We start from the raw sequence: 11,733 nt of genomic DNA on the forward strand, positions 1-11,733 counted from the left end.
GTCATTAACACATACAAATTTTATTCCAAGGAGTTTTTAAAAAGTAAAGGCTCGAAGATAGCCAAAAATAAAAGCAGCCGAGAGAATGGAAAACTAGGCCTGGATCTCCTCTGTGGAGGGTCACAATCCCGCTGGCAAACGCCTCGAGGAATATTGGGCACTTGTGGTATCAGACAGACATATAGGGACACAGGCACAAACACACCATGATTACAACTGGTATGGCTTTTCCTAAGCAAATCAGAGGATGGTTATGACAGGATGATGGTAGAAAGCTTAGAGGAAAAAAGGTTTAACTGCAGTCAGATGCAATAGAGAACTATTTCCCAACTACCACCTGTAACAGATGGAATAGGTTTAAAGCCAAGACACTAAGCTCACCCCTATCCCAGACCTTAGTGAAAATAATCACCGAGATCCACTGCTCTTTACAGAGAAGTAGTGTCCCCAAGTCAGACAACATCCAACTGCTGAAATGTACTACAGCATTCTCTTCCCCTGGAGTAGCTCAGGTGTTTAACAGGTTTGGGGTTTGTAATGCTAGTCATTATCACTTTGCCTTGAAGGCAGCGATGCATTATTTGTCACTAACTACTAAATCCAGGGTTACCATATTAAAAAGAAGGCTCCACTTACTACATGTCAGACAAGCAGCTGCAATAACAGGTTAGTCCCTTCCCGGGGAAGTCTCAGCTGGCTTGAGACATTGCCAGTTTAGACCACAGAAAGCAGCAATAAAAGCCCCAAGCCACCTTAGATCCCTTGTCTCCACACAGCAGGTCTGGGGCCATATATTCCACTCCACAAACTTTAAAAAATTATAAAATGATCACTGCCTATAAAGATTCAAATTGGATATAAAGTTTTCCACTGATGCAGCAATGCAGCGAGTCCTCACACTGGGATAAATAGGTACGTTAGTGCATAGTGAGAGTGCTACAAGTGCTAGGCGTGCCCCCGACAAGGGGCCATTATTCCTCCTCGGGGCAGCTGGACTCTGGTGTCTGGGGTTTTACCTGTGGACAAGAGGAAGTGATAAGGAACATGTATGATACGTCTATTCACTATGGCAAAGCACTTGTTCTTCCCCCCCACCTCGTCCACAGGGTGTCAGAGCTACCCTAGCTCCTGTCAACACCAGAGCAGCAGTATGTTCACACCAGCTGCTTCATGCCCTCAGATGTACTCCAACATCCCATTCTGCCCCCAGGAGTACAGAAGAGTGCTGAGGACAAGTCAACAGCCACTTTCTGCACGCTAAATGCTGCATACCTGCACTTGCCATGTTTAAAACGCAAGTATATAGTCAGATCGTGGGACGGCGGCTTGGACAGTTACCTTTGTGCTCCTGCTCCTGCTCCTGAAGTGGCCAGGAACATTGGGCATCCTCTGACTCCTTCCTCCTTCATTCCTCACGCTGCTGGAGAGAAGACTTGGTTAGATAAAGCAAATCTGCAATTTCAGCACTGTTGTATGAGCTGGTTTAAGGAGGCACCAGCACAGTTCTTCTGGAGAGAGAAGGATTCCTTCCTAAATCCCCAACACCACATCATCTTCCCATATCTAGATTGCTGAGTCTTGGAACATGAAATCTAGACTCTATGAATCCCTCTTCAGCTACTGAGCTAACAAAAAAAGTTGGTTATGTAGACTGGAAGCTGGGCCGACCAGCAAAGGAGGTGTAAAAGCTACAGCTGGCTGAAGGAGAAAAGAGTTTGTTGGAGACTCCACCATGGTTACTCACTCCCTTGAGAGAAGGAAGGGTTCAAGACACAGGTGCTAGCTGCATGACTAGACAAATCCCCTTTCCCCCCCTGAAGAGTGCCTTAGCAAACCTGGGGTCCATACCATTTTACTCATTTAACTGCAGCTAAATCAAATTGAGGAGCTATCGGCTAAGACACAGGAGGGGAGATGCTCAGTGTGAACTAAGCCCTCTCCAACCGCCCTTCTGCCCACTCACATGTGGATACCTGCATTGCTAGAAACAGGCCTCAGACTGTCTCCTCATCCTTAAACACAAATGCCAGATCACACAATGCCACCAGTTATCTGCCCACCATTAACCACGCCAAGCTAAGAGTTCTTGTCACCACTTCACCATGCGGACGAGTTACCTCGGTAGAGTTGGAGGCACCCTTGAAAAACTGGACATGTAGCTTTCCGGGTGGAAGTTCCGACTGGGTTGCACGACCGAAACGTGGGCAGCTGCGGATTCATCTGTACCTTTGCCCCTCATTCTTCCTTCACTGCCACCCAAGTTGCTGGGCTTCATTCTTGGAGACAGAGCATTATTCATCTTCATGGTGTTGGAAGAAGTCAGCTGCAAGTCCCGGGCAACTGCCAGGTTGTTCAGCGATCTCTCCCCTCGCACAGCATTGGTAAGCTTCCGCTGCCCGATGTCTTCTAAATAATGAGGTGAAACTTCTCCTGGAGGAGAAAGGATGTAACCAAAATTAATTCGGCACAGCAATAAAATAGGCAACCAAGACAAAGGGCACGCGCCAGAACGAGAGGTAAAGATACCTTGGCAAGTACTTATGGTGTGAACCTTTGCCTCCCACAGCAAGGCTGGGTTTTAAGGTGATAGCCAAGATTTTAAGATACAGGAGATGAGAGAGTCTCCTAGACCAGGAATTGAACCATGACAATACTGAGCTTGGTCCCTAAAAATGGAGAAGCCAGTAAGCCAATAATTTCCTTACTCCTGCCCGTTTGAAAAACCAGGTAAGGGTGAGAAACACAGGGATAAGATTAAGTCAGTATCAGAGTATTTTTTAATTTATTTCTTTTTATAGGTGTACAGAGAGCTTTGCCAATTTGGAACAAGCTGGGGGTTAACACACATTTTATACATACTATAATGGAGGCTGGAGTCCTTTGAAATTGAGTTACGGGCACTGTTCACCATGGGAAACCCAACACAAAAAGGTGCATTAAATTTGTATTTTGGAGACGAGTAAGGAGCAGAGTGACTAATTTCTGCAAAGCAAAGGTCTGTACTTTGCCAATACCTTGATGCCGCATGTCTCTAGCCAGCTCTGGTGATTCCCTCCTCTCCAGATTCTCTTTAGGAGGCAGTGGGTGCTGCAACAAGCCTTGTGTGGGGTTGGCAGAGACTGGATACAGATCACATTGGTCCTGAAGCAAGAGGCAGATTTAAATGTAATTTAACACTTCACCACTGGAGACAGCTCTTCCGTCTTGCCGCTTGTGGTCTGTGTGGGCTTCAGCTACACCTAGAATACAGGTTGGTCTCATTCCCTCACCCTCCCCAGTCATCCCAGTTGCACCTTGTGTCTGTCTTCATTTCACACCTCTCAGGTTCCCCATTAGGTCTGAGCCTTTCCTACTTGCCCAGTGCTTGTATGCATCAAGTGCTTTCACACCTGGCTACCCCAATTTTTGCTCCATGCTTACTTCTGACCATCTTAAAACTAAAGTCCTCTGCAGCGCGGACCACCACCTTGCTCTGTGGCTAAAGCATTAAGTAACACAAATGTCCCATCTAAAGTGTTGCTAGAGGGACACTTTATGGCAGTGGATTCATTTCTAGGGAAAGTGATTTCCAGAGTTAGGGCAACCTGGCTCAGCTTTCCTCCCCGCTTCCTCATTTATACAGTACAGCTTGCCTTTCCAACTAAGGTTAGCAGACTCTTTGGAGCAGAACAGTTTACATACCAATTTAAGAATCCTTCATTTACCAAGTAGTTTTTCATGAGAGAAAGTTAGCCAGGAAGGGTTTTCAGTTATGCAAAACCAATCTTAATCTTCCACCCACAACTCATGCTGGTGGCAGAAAAACTTACATTTCCCAGTTAAGACAACTGTCATCTGTTTGACCCATTAGAAGCAACTGTCAGCTACCCCCACTGTCCAGAAGCTCAAGCCTGGAAGAGATATCCAAGAGGACCAAATTTCTAGATAATCTTCAAGTGCTCTCCGAAGTACACCGAGGTGTAGGCTCGAGTGCCTTCTGACATTTTTCAGATCCTGGCTCTGGGGCTTCTTTTAGCTATATCAAAAGATGGTCACCCTGCAGACAGTATTACAGGGGAAGAGCAGAAGCATGGCTGCAGAAGCTGCTTAGATACAAGGAATGTGCTCTCTTCACGCTGTAAAATTTCTTATGCTTGTTCTTTCTTTAATCAGAGCTCCAGAATCCTTTATCATCTTAGGGTGCCAATCGCAACTAGTTTTGAGATGGGATGTATTCAGAAGAGGACCCCTGGGAACTATCACAATCAAAATATTTACCAGTAGTTGGATCTGACACAACTCAAATTCCATCCATGAACAGTTTTGTACCTGGTGGTGGAAGAGAACCTCCTCTTCTAACTCAATGCCACAGAATTCACACGGAATGATGGTGCTCCCTTCTGTCTGCACAGCTTCATGCTGCCCTGGATATGAGAATCTGCTACCAAAGCTGGTTCTGTCCAGTTCCAAGTCATCTTTAACCAAGCCACCGTACTCTTGTCGAGTTGGAGAGAAGCTTCTTTTACTGAATGAAGCCAAGGCACTTGCAGGACTGCAGCCTGTCTGTAAGGTGGGCAACACTGAAGAGTTAGCAATACATATTTGCTACACAAAGGCTTTATAAACCATGCTAAAGCAGAACATAAAGCTCACCCAATATTTAACACACATTCACTCTCTGTTTCCAACATGGAATAATACAGCATTTAGTGACCACCATAAAGACTCTATTTCCCTTCAGCTATTCAAAAGCAACAGCTCGTATTAGGCAACTATCTATTACTCCACTGTAAAATTCAGTTTAGCTTGTTAGCAAATAATTTTTTTCTATAATTGATGCGGTTTATTCTGACATGGATAAAAATAAAAGCAAATGAGTGTCATATGTAAACAAGGCTTCAGTATATGACTGCAGAGTGCATGGAAATATACTGATTAAAATTTTAAATTAGCATTTGAGACATTCCTATTAGTCTTAACCGAGTTCTAGTCCTAAATTTCCATAGGTGGTATGCCTTCAGTGTTACAGGAAAACGCATTCCAGTACTTCACAAAAGCCTCATGTAAAAAAAACAAAAAAAGGGGAAAAAAAAAAACAGGAGTTTCACTTAGGCACAAATGCTACTACCATCCCCTCCAGTGCAGGCACTGAGTACAATACAGAAGTTACCCAACCTGATGGAGAATCAGATCTTCCTCAGGGTACAGCTCTTCACAAAATTCACAGGGCAACATGATGACATCATCATCTGCAATGTGAGTAAAAAGGGTGATCACTCCACCATAAAAAAGCTAACATAAGCAGACTAACCTGTCATCACTTTTTAATTTATACACTTATCCTGTTCTGTGCCCCAGAGGAGGAATTACAGCAAGCCTCATGGGAATAGTTATTCCCACTTCATATTGCCCTGGAGTTTTACAAGCAGGAGAAGAAGAAAAAAAAAAGGTCATGCATTCCACAATTTGGAAAGAAATTTTGGCTAAAGAACTCATGCTTTCTGGTCTAGTAAAATGCCCATTACTACATTACCTAACTAGTTCAGGGAACAAGAACATTCCTTCTAGAAATGCCAAATGACTTTTTTACTCTCCCATATTCTCTCTCTGACTATATTTCACGATTACTCTCTCAACCACTCAACTGCAGCAGAAATAAGTTTGTTTGGGTTTTTTTAAGCCAAGGAAGAATTACAGCAAGTTAGATCTGCTCAAGCACTATTTTGAACTCTCATCACTTTTGCCTTCTGATTCTAGTAAGCTATCCTCTTACCAAAATGTTTTTGTATGAAAAGGGACTCCTGGACAGACAGCTATCCATGTTAAGTCTCACTCTTAATTCTTATCCCCCCTTTTCCCATCAGTTTCTTAGATTTAAGAACTGAGGTATTGCTCTGTTAGCACCCAGTATAATCAGACATTTTGGAGAGCTCAAGACATTTTAGAAAGAAGGAAGGAAAAGCCTCAAGAATAGGCATAGCTCTTCTGCCAGTTTCACAGAAGGTCTCTCTGATGAAGAAGTAACATCAAAGCAGTTGATGGAGTCTGAATGCTATCTAGTCTGAAAAGCCTCCCTGCTCCCCAACAGCTTGGGGTGGGTAGGGGTTATACTTGCTTTTTAGGTGATTTGTAATGTTAGACACCAAAGGTTCATGCAGGAAAGTATCGGACTTGTTTATTCTGTTAAGATGCTCAGGTGGCTTGGCCCCTTTGGAGTAGTTCTTCCAGAAGTCACTGTGGATTTCAGTGGAAGTAGTGTCGTGGGGATTATTCTCGCTTTGCAAGCTAAGAGCTAGCATATAGTCAAAATTGGAATTCTGCTCTTCAGAAAGCGAAGACTCAGTATTTTGATTCCTCTGTAGCTGCTCCCGCTCAGCCACTTAAATAGAGAAATATCAGAAGTATTAGAATGCTGAATTTATAGCAGTTAGTGTTTTAATCCACTATCAATTTAACTGACAGAGAAACAAAGTTCTCACAGGCAGAATTGAGCCCCACATCAAACAAGCACTCTGGTTTCAGGGAAAGGTTGCAGAAGAAAGGATAGGAAAGGCTGAAGATGACACTCAATTAGTGGATTTTCCACCACTTGAAATTCTTAAAAAAAAATCAAACTCAGGTGTCTACATCACCTAGACATTAGCCTTTTGTGGGAATTACTGGGGAAAAGTTCTGATCCGTGTTATGCAGAAGGTTAAAGGAGATCAGCATGGCCCCATCTAATTATGTACTGTATGGATCTTCTCAGTCTCATGTTTTTTGTCAACCACCTTCCCACCAGTCCCACAAAGAAAGGCTACTGAAGATAATGTATGAATAAGCTGGTGTCTCAGGAAGAATCATTCAGATTCCCAGTGCATGCAATATTCACTCACATGGGAAATGCCACTATAGTCAACAGTGTTCCAAGCAAGACAGCATGCTACAAGACTGAGACTTAAGAAAAGCAAAACTCCCACAAGCTGGCACATTTGGGACAAAGACTGCCATTATTTCTGAACTGACCGTGTCATCCGGATTTGTTTTAAATTTGTAACTTCCACAGGGAGAAAAATTTTGTAATTCAACAACCACCCCTTCCAAACAGTTCAGTATTAGGCTTACTAGTAGCCTACCTCCAGAAAACAGCATTTTTGGATTAAAAATAAATAATTATAAAAACACCCAAGGCCAGTTTTCTACAAGGGCCATTATTCAGTGTCCAGCAATGCAAGTCCTTTCAGTGTCCTAGAACATGAAGTGGGGCATATGTTTAAAAGACTGCTTGGAGATAGACCGTATTGTAAGAGACTTGACCCTAGACACACCGAGGAAGGAAATTTGGGCTAAAGTGGAAAGAGCAGAGGCCTTTATATATCTCAGCTATGTCCAGACAGGTTGCCATTGCTGAGCAGCAGGTATGTGAAATACCAGAATCATTTTCCCCAATCCTTTTATGTAAGTCAAGCAGGGAAGAGGGACTTATCTAAAAAAGGACCAAGTGCGAAAAACATGGACACCCATTCCATTTTTAAATAAAATGGATAGTTTGTCAGAACATCTGTTTGGATATTTCAGTGATCATCTGCTTTACAGGTTTTACTGTGGCATAGAACTGCAGCTGTAAAAACAGCATTCCTTAACGAACACTGGCTATGTTACATTAGAAGTTTTCTGCCCATCTGATATTTGTATCCAGTACAGAGGCATGGAGTTTTCACACCATTGAGTTAGGAGTGTTGAATGAGAGGCCATTCTGAATTCAAACTTTTTGCTGCCTTATCCAAATTTTACCTCGATTCTGATCTCTCCACATTGCTGATGTGTTTCTTGTGTTAATATCCTTAAATAGCTGATCTCTTCCAAAGCTGCTGTAAAATGGACTTTGCAGCGGTCTGGGAATCCCCCACAGAGTCCTGACGTAGTCGTCCGGGCTCAGAATGTTTCGGATGCTTTGAAAGCTGCACGGCTCTGCTTCCTCATCCTCACAGCTGAAGAGCGCTCTCGCTTTGTTAACGTGCTTTTGTTTAGCCTCTTTCCCACAAACTTCAGCGTGCAACTTCAGATCTTTTACCATGATGTTGCGGCCACACCCACTGCATGTTTCGGTCCTAGTTCCACAGTACTCCTCGTGGTCCTGAAGCTTGTTGAATGTGAGCTCTATGTCACAGTACTGGCAAACTGCAGGACGCAGAGGGCATGATGATGCCTAAAAAATAAATGTGAAAAACCCTTGATATGTGCAGTCTGATAGTTATAAGAGGCTTGCAAGAAATAAAGCAGGTGGCCCACTCACTGTGCTATTACTAAGTGATTTATTATACAACAAATCTAACAGATTTAGTCCACCTTCATGCAAACACCTATTGGCAAAGAACAGTTATGCAAGACTTCATACATGTATACAGGAACCACGCTCCTGGGTATGTATACACGGCATGCCTTTTGTGTAGCACACGCAGTTCAGAGTACCTTATTTTTCACGTACAAATACCTTAAGGGGAAAGAAGCATGCATTTATTCAACATCATATTTCAACATAAACGTCTACAAAAGCTTGAAAGAGTTCTGAATGGATCAGGTGTTCAAACTAAAAGGAATGTGTTTTGCTTTGCTACCCTGATATCCGCCATGCCTCATTACAAGTCTTATTAGCTATCACAAAGAACTCTCTAAAGCAAGTTACTATAGTAGAACTCAGTCACTTGTAAATGGTACCCTATAAACCCAGGAGGTCCCATCCATTTTTATGTTTCATAGATTTCAATTTTAATGCAGACTAAACTAATGAGCTCCACAGTAAAGCCTCAGTATCTACACATTTGCTGGTATTAGAGGGACATGTCGGGGACAGTACTATCTTACAGCAGAGTAATGAATTGCAGTGAAACACACATGTGGACAGTGACTACAGGTATAAATGGCTTCCTGCTGACTGGGTGCAAGACTGCCAAAAGTGTGGAGCTGTGTGGCTAGGCAGCTCGTGCCCAAGGCTGACCCCCTGAGCCTGCTGTCAGCCTGGGTCTGCTCCACCCTGGCTCATATTGCTGCTGTCCAGGGTGCATGTGTAGATGCTGTGCCTGGGAGCAGTGTACCCTGGCTCAAGCAGCTCCAGAGTTTATCCCTTTGCATTAATTGTGTGTGTAGATGTAGATGCACCCACTGTGTCTGAATAGCATGACTTTAGAAAACATGTTAAGTGGAAAGAGCAGATGCAAGATCAGTAAACTCAGCCCTTCTGATCTGGTCAACATTAAGGTTCTAGCACTGGTACTAGAAACACACTAGTTTATTACCAAGTGCAAACAAATAACAAAAAATACACCAACCTCATGATCTTCTAGGTCACTCTTTTCAATCTTCATATTACATTTACAGGTAACCTAGGATAAGCACAGGCAGTTGTTAAATCACTGCATGAAGAGGAAATGCTATACAGGATAATTGTTTGTTTCTATTTTATCACCTTCACGTGTTTAGATTCAACATGGTTTTTCATTTCAGATTTGGGGACCGACTCCTTGCAGAAGCCACATACTTCAATGTTTCTGCTGCAGTGGATCTCATGGATGGTGAAGTTAGCCACTGGAACATCCTTTTTGCTGTAAGAGATGCATAAATGTTACTCGTCAGAACTTGTCATTAAATTCAAACAGAACAATTAAGGAATCAGAAAGGTCTGGAAACAGGAAGCCACTGCAAAAGCGATAAGTCTTTTAGGGCATGTCTATAACACTCAATTATGGTGCTAGGCAGTGACACACAAGTTTGGCCCTAAATATGCCAATAAGCTCTACCTCTCAATGCAAGTTGCCATATAGCCATACTGTTTGGAAGGGAGAAATCTTCAACTTACTCAGTTATGAAAAACTAAGTATTCCATCCTCAGCTACACACAGACTTACAGACTAAAATATATACATCTCCACTTGTTTGAAAAAGAACCAGAAGCAAAGCACCTGAAACTCAGCCCTGATTCAGCCCAAGGAAATACCATCATCTCCAGACATTCAAGCTTTTTCCCTTAACAGGAAACAAGTTCATAAGCCCAAAAAGGGCAACTTATTCATTGCTAATAAAAGGCCTTTGCCTGCCACAACATGAAAAACCTAGGCCTCCAAAAACAGCTGCAGCCCTTCATACTCATCCTCCATCTGCTCCCAAGAACCCAACAACCAGAGAAGCTAGCCAAGTGATGCTGTGTACATACGACATGTGCTTCAGCTTCTTGCAATTCTGTTTTAAATACCTACTGCTCTAAAGATTACTCCCTACAAGGGTAAGACTTTGAAATTCTGGTTGTTCCCTGTTTTCAGGCTGGACCTGAGAAGGGGAGACTACCAGCAGCACCCACCCTGCATATCCTCTGGACCTAAGCCAAGGGCAAGCACTGATCATCGTTGAATAACTAACCCTCCACTGATACATTACAACTGACCTCATCCCCCCCTGCCCCTCCAAATGTCCTGCCAAAGCAGCTGGAGCACACCTTTGAAAATGCTGCTCTCCTGTTATCTCACCTGTCGAAATCAGCCCATAGCATTAATTGGTCTCCATTTATGACTGCAAGTTATCACACCCAACCAGTTACATTTCTACTTAATGATCTACAGCAGTTTATCAGTGTGTCCCAAAAATGTGTTTCTAAGAACAAAATATGGTAACAAAATATTGGTAACAAAATATCCCATTTAGTCAAGTATTTTACAGGGAAGTTTCCTTTCCCTTCACAAGAGTTAGGAAAAAGCTGGTAAGCAACCAGCGCCCAGTGCCAACAAGGCAAGTCCCTTGAGTCTGCGTGGAGGGATTGCAACACCCCGCACTCGGCTGGTGGCAGTGAGTGCTTAACTTTCATTTCTCACCAGTTGCTGCACAGCTGGGTTTCCTGCTCTGTCCCGACAGTCACATCCATGACGTCTCTGATTTCTAAGGGAGTGGAAAGTTAGAGCGTTTTCAGTTTCATTCCAGCTTCCAAGACCAACTCGATCGTTCATCTGCCGCTCACAGTTCCTCCAGAGCCGCACCATTATCATCGCAGGAACCGCGCGCATCATAATGACCCTCTCCCTCCCTACGTGGCCAGGACTCCCCTGCCACAGTGATCCCACCCGCGGTGTCTCAAGACCCTTTGGCACAGCAGCCGCACCACAAGGCGTGCGAACACTGCTTATGCGGTCTGCGCAGCTGGGGCTTTCTGAGGGCTTTGCAAGGGGGGCGAGGGAAAACAAACAAGCAAACCCGCTGGTGTTTTCTCTAGGCAAAAAAAGAGCGAGAAACGACATGTCCAGACGAACCCGCTCGAGCGGCGTCGCACCTTTCCAAGCCCACGCTTTCAAGCACTGTGGCTCTTTCGGGACCACGGCGGTCGTCTCGGTTTATGGTGCAATCCGCACGCGGGGCTGGCCTCCGGGGGGGATTCGCCAGGGAATCCCGCGACCGCGCCTCGGCGCGTGGGGCTGGTCTCACCCCACGCACGCAACCGGTCTACATTTATGGCGCGGCCCGTGAGGAAATCGCGCGCGTGGGGCCGGCCTGACGCTACATTTATGGCATGTAAATTCGTCATTGGCATGATGGCGGCTCCCCGGGCAGGGGCAGGGGCAGGGGCAGGGGCAGCCCACCCCCCGCAGGCCGCGCGCCTACTCACCGGCTCCTCCGGCCCTCACACCGCGCCCCGGCCGGCTCCGCGCTTCCTGCCCGCCCCTCGCCTTCCCACTGGCCCCGGGGATCCCCGCTCGCGCGTCGATTGGCCGCGGCACCCGCCCGTCGCGGGCC

At 44.8% G+C, this 11,733-nt stretch overlaps 2 protein-coding genes across 4 annotated transcripts in view; one reads left to right on the plus strand and one right to left on the minus strand.

The window, feature by feature from the left end:
* TRAFD1 (TRAF-type zinc finger domain containing 1) lies at nt 1–11,672 on the minus strand. Of its 3 annotated transcripts, none has more exons than XM_019507219.1 (12): nt 11,606–11,672; nt 10,821–10,884; nt 9,425–9,560; nt 9,288–9,341; nt 7,753–8,167; nt 6,095–6,358; nt 5,155–5,228; nt 4,309–4,542; nt 3,015–3,141; nt 2,118–2,430; nt 1,339–1,417; nt 1–1,016 (listed from the first exon to the last, which is right to left on the minus strand). In XM_019507219.1, exons 2-12 carry the CDS (start codon nt 10,868–10,870, stop codon nt 972–974), a joined length of 1,791 nt encoding a protein of 596 aa, XP_019362764.1. In that variant the 5' UTR covers nt 10,871–10,884; nt 11,606–11,672; the 3' UTR covers nt 1–971. The 3 variants fall into 3 exon arrangements, with proteins under 3 accessions (XP_019362764.1, XP_019362763.1, XP_019362765.1); XM_019507218.1 differs by having other exon boundaries at nt 1,339–1,420; nt 11,606–11,624; XM_019507220.1 differs by lacking the exon at nt 6,095–6,358 and having other exon boundaries at nt 1,339–1,420.
* Nucleotides 11,239–11,733, plus strand: part of NAA25 (N(alpha)-acetyltransferase 25, NatB auxiliary subunit) — a 46,718-nt gene continuing 46,223 nt past the window's right edge. Inside the window, exons 1-2 of the mRNA XM_019506653.1 lie at nt 11,239–11,294; nt 11,551–11,620. Of these exons, the coding sequence (XP_019362198.1) occupies nt 11,239–11,294; nt 11,551–11,620 (126 nt within the window). The remainder of the gene's footprint in view (nt 11,295–11,550; nt 11,621–11,733) is intronic.

This window comes from Gavialis gangeticus, unplaced genomic scaffold, assembly GCF_001723915.1.
Source record: "Gavialis gangeticus isolate Ggan-Ray unplaced genomic scaffold, GavGan_comp1, whole genome shotgun sequence".
Taxonomy (NCBI): domain Eukaryota; kingdom Metazoa; phylum Chordata; order Crocodylia; family Gavialidae; genus Gavialis; species Gavialis gangeticus.

Excerpts from the sequence above, each read along its gene's own strand:
- TRAFD1 (XM_019507218.1), bottom strand. The coding sequence starts at position 10,870 with ATGGATGTGACTGTCGGGACAGAGCAGGAAACCCAGCTGTGCAGCAAC. Across the intron at positions 9,561-10,820 it reads ACCCAGCTGTGCAGCAACTG|CAAAAAGGATGTTCCAGTGG; the intron begins GTGAGAAATGAA and ends CATCTCTTACAG. Across the intron at positions 1,017-1,338 it reads GCAGGAGCAGGAGCACAAAG|GTAAAACCCCAGACACCAGA; the intron begins GTAACTGTCCAA and ends TCTTGTCCACAG.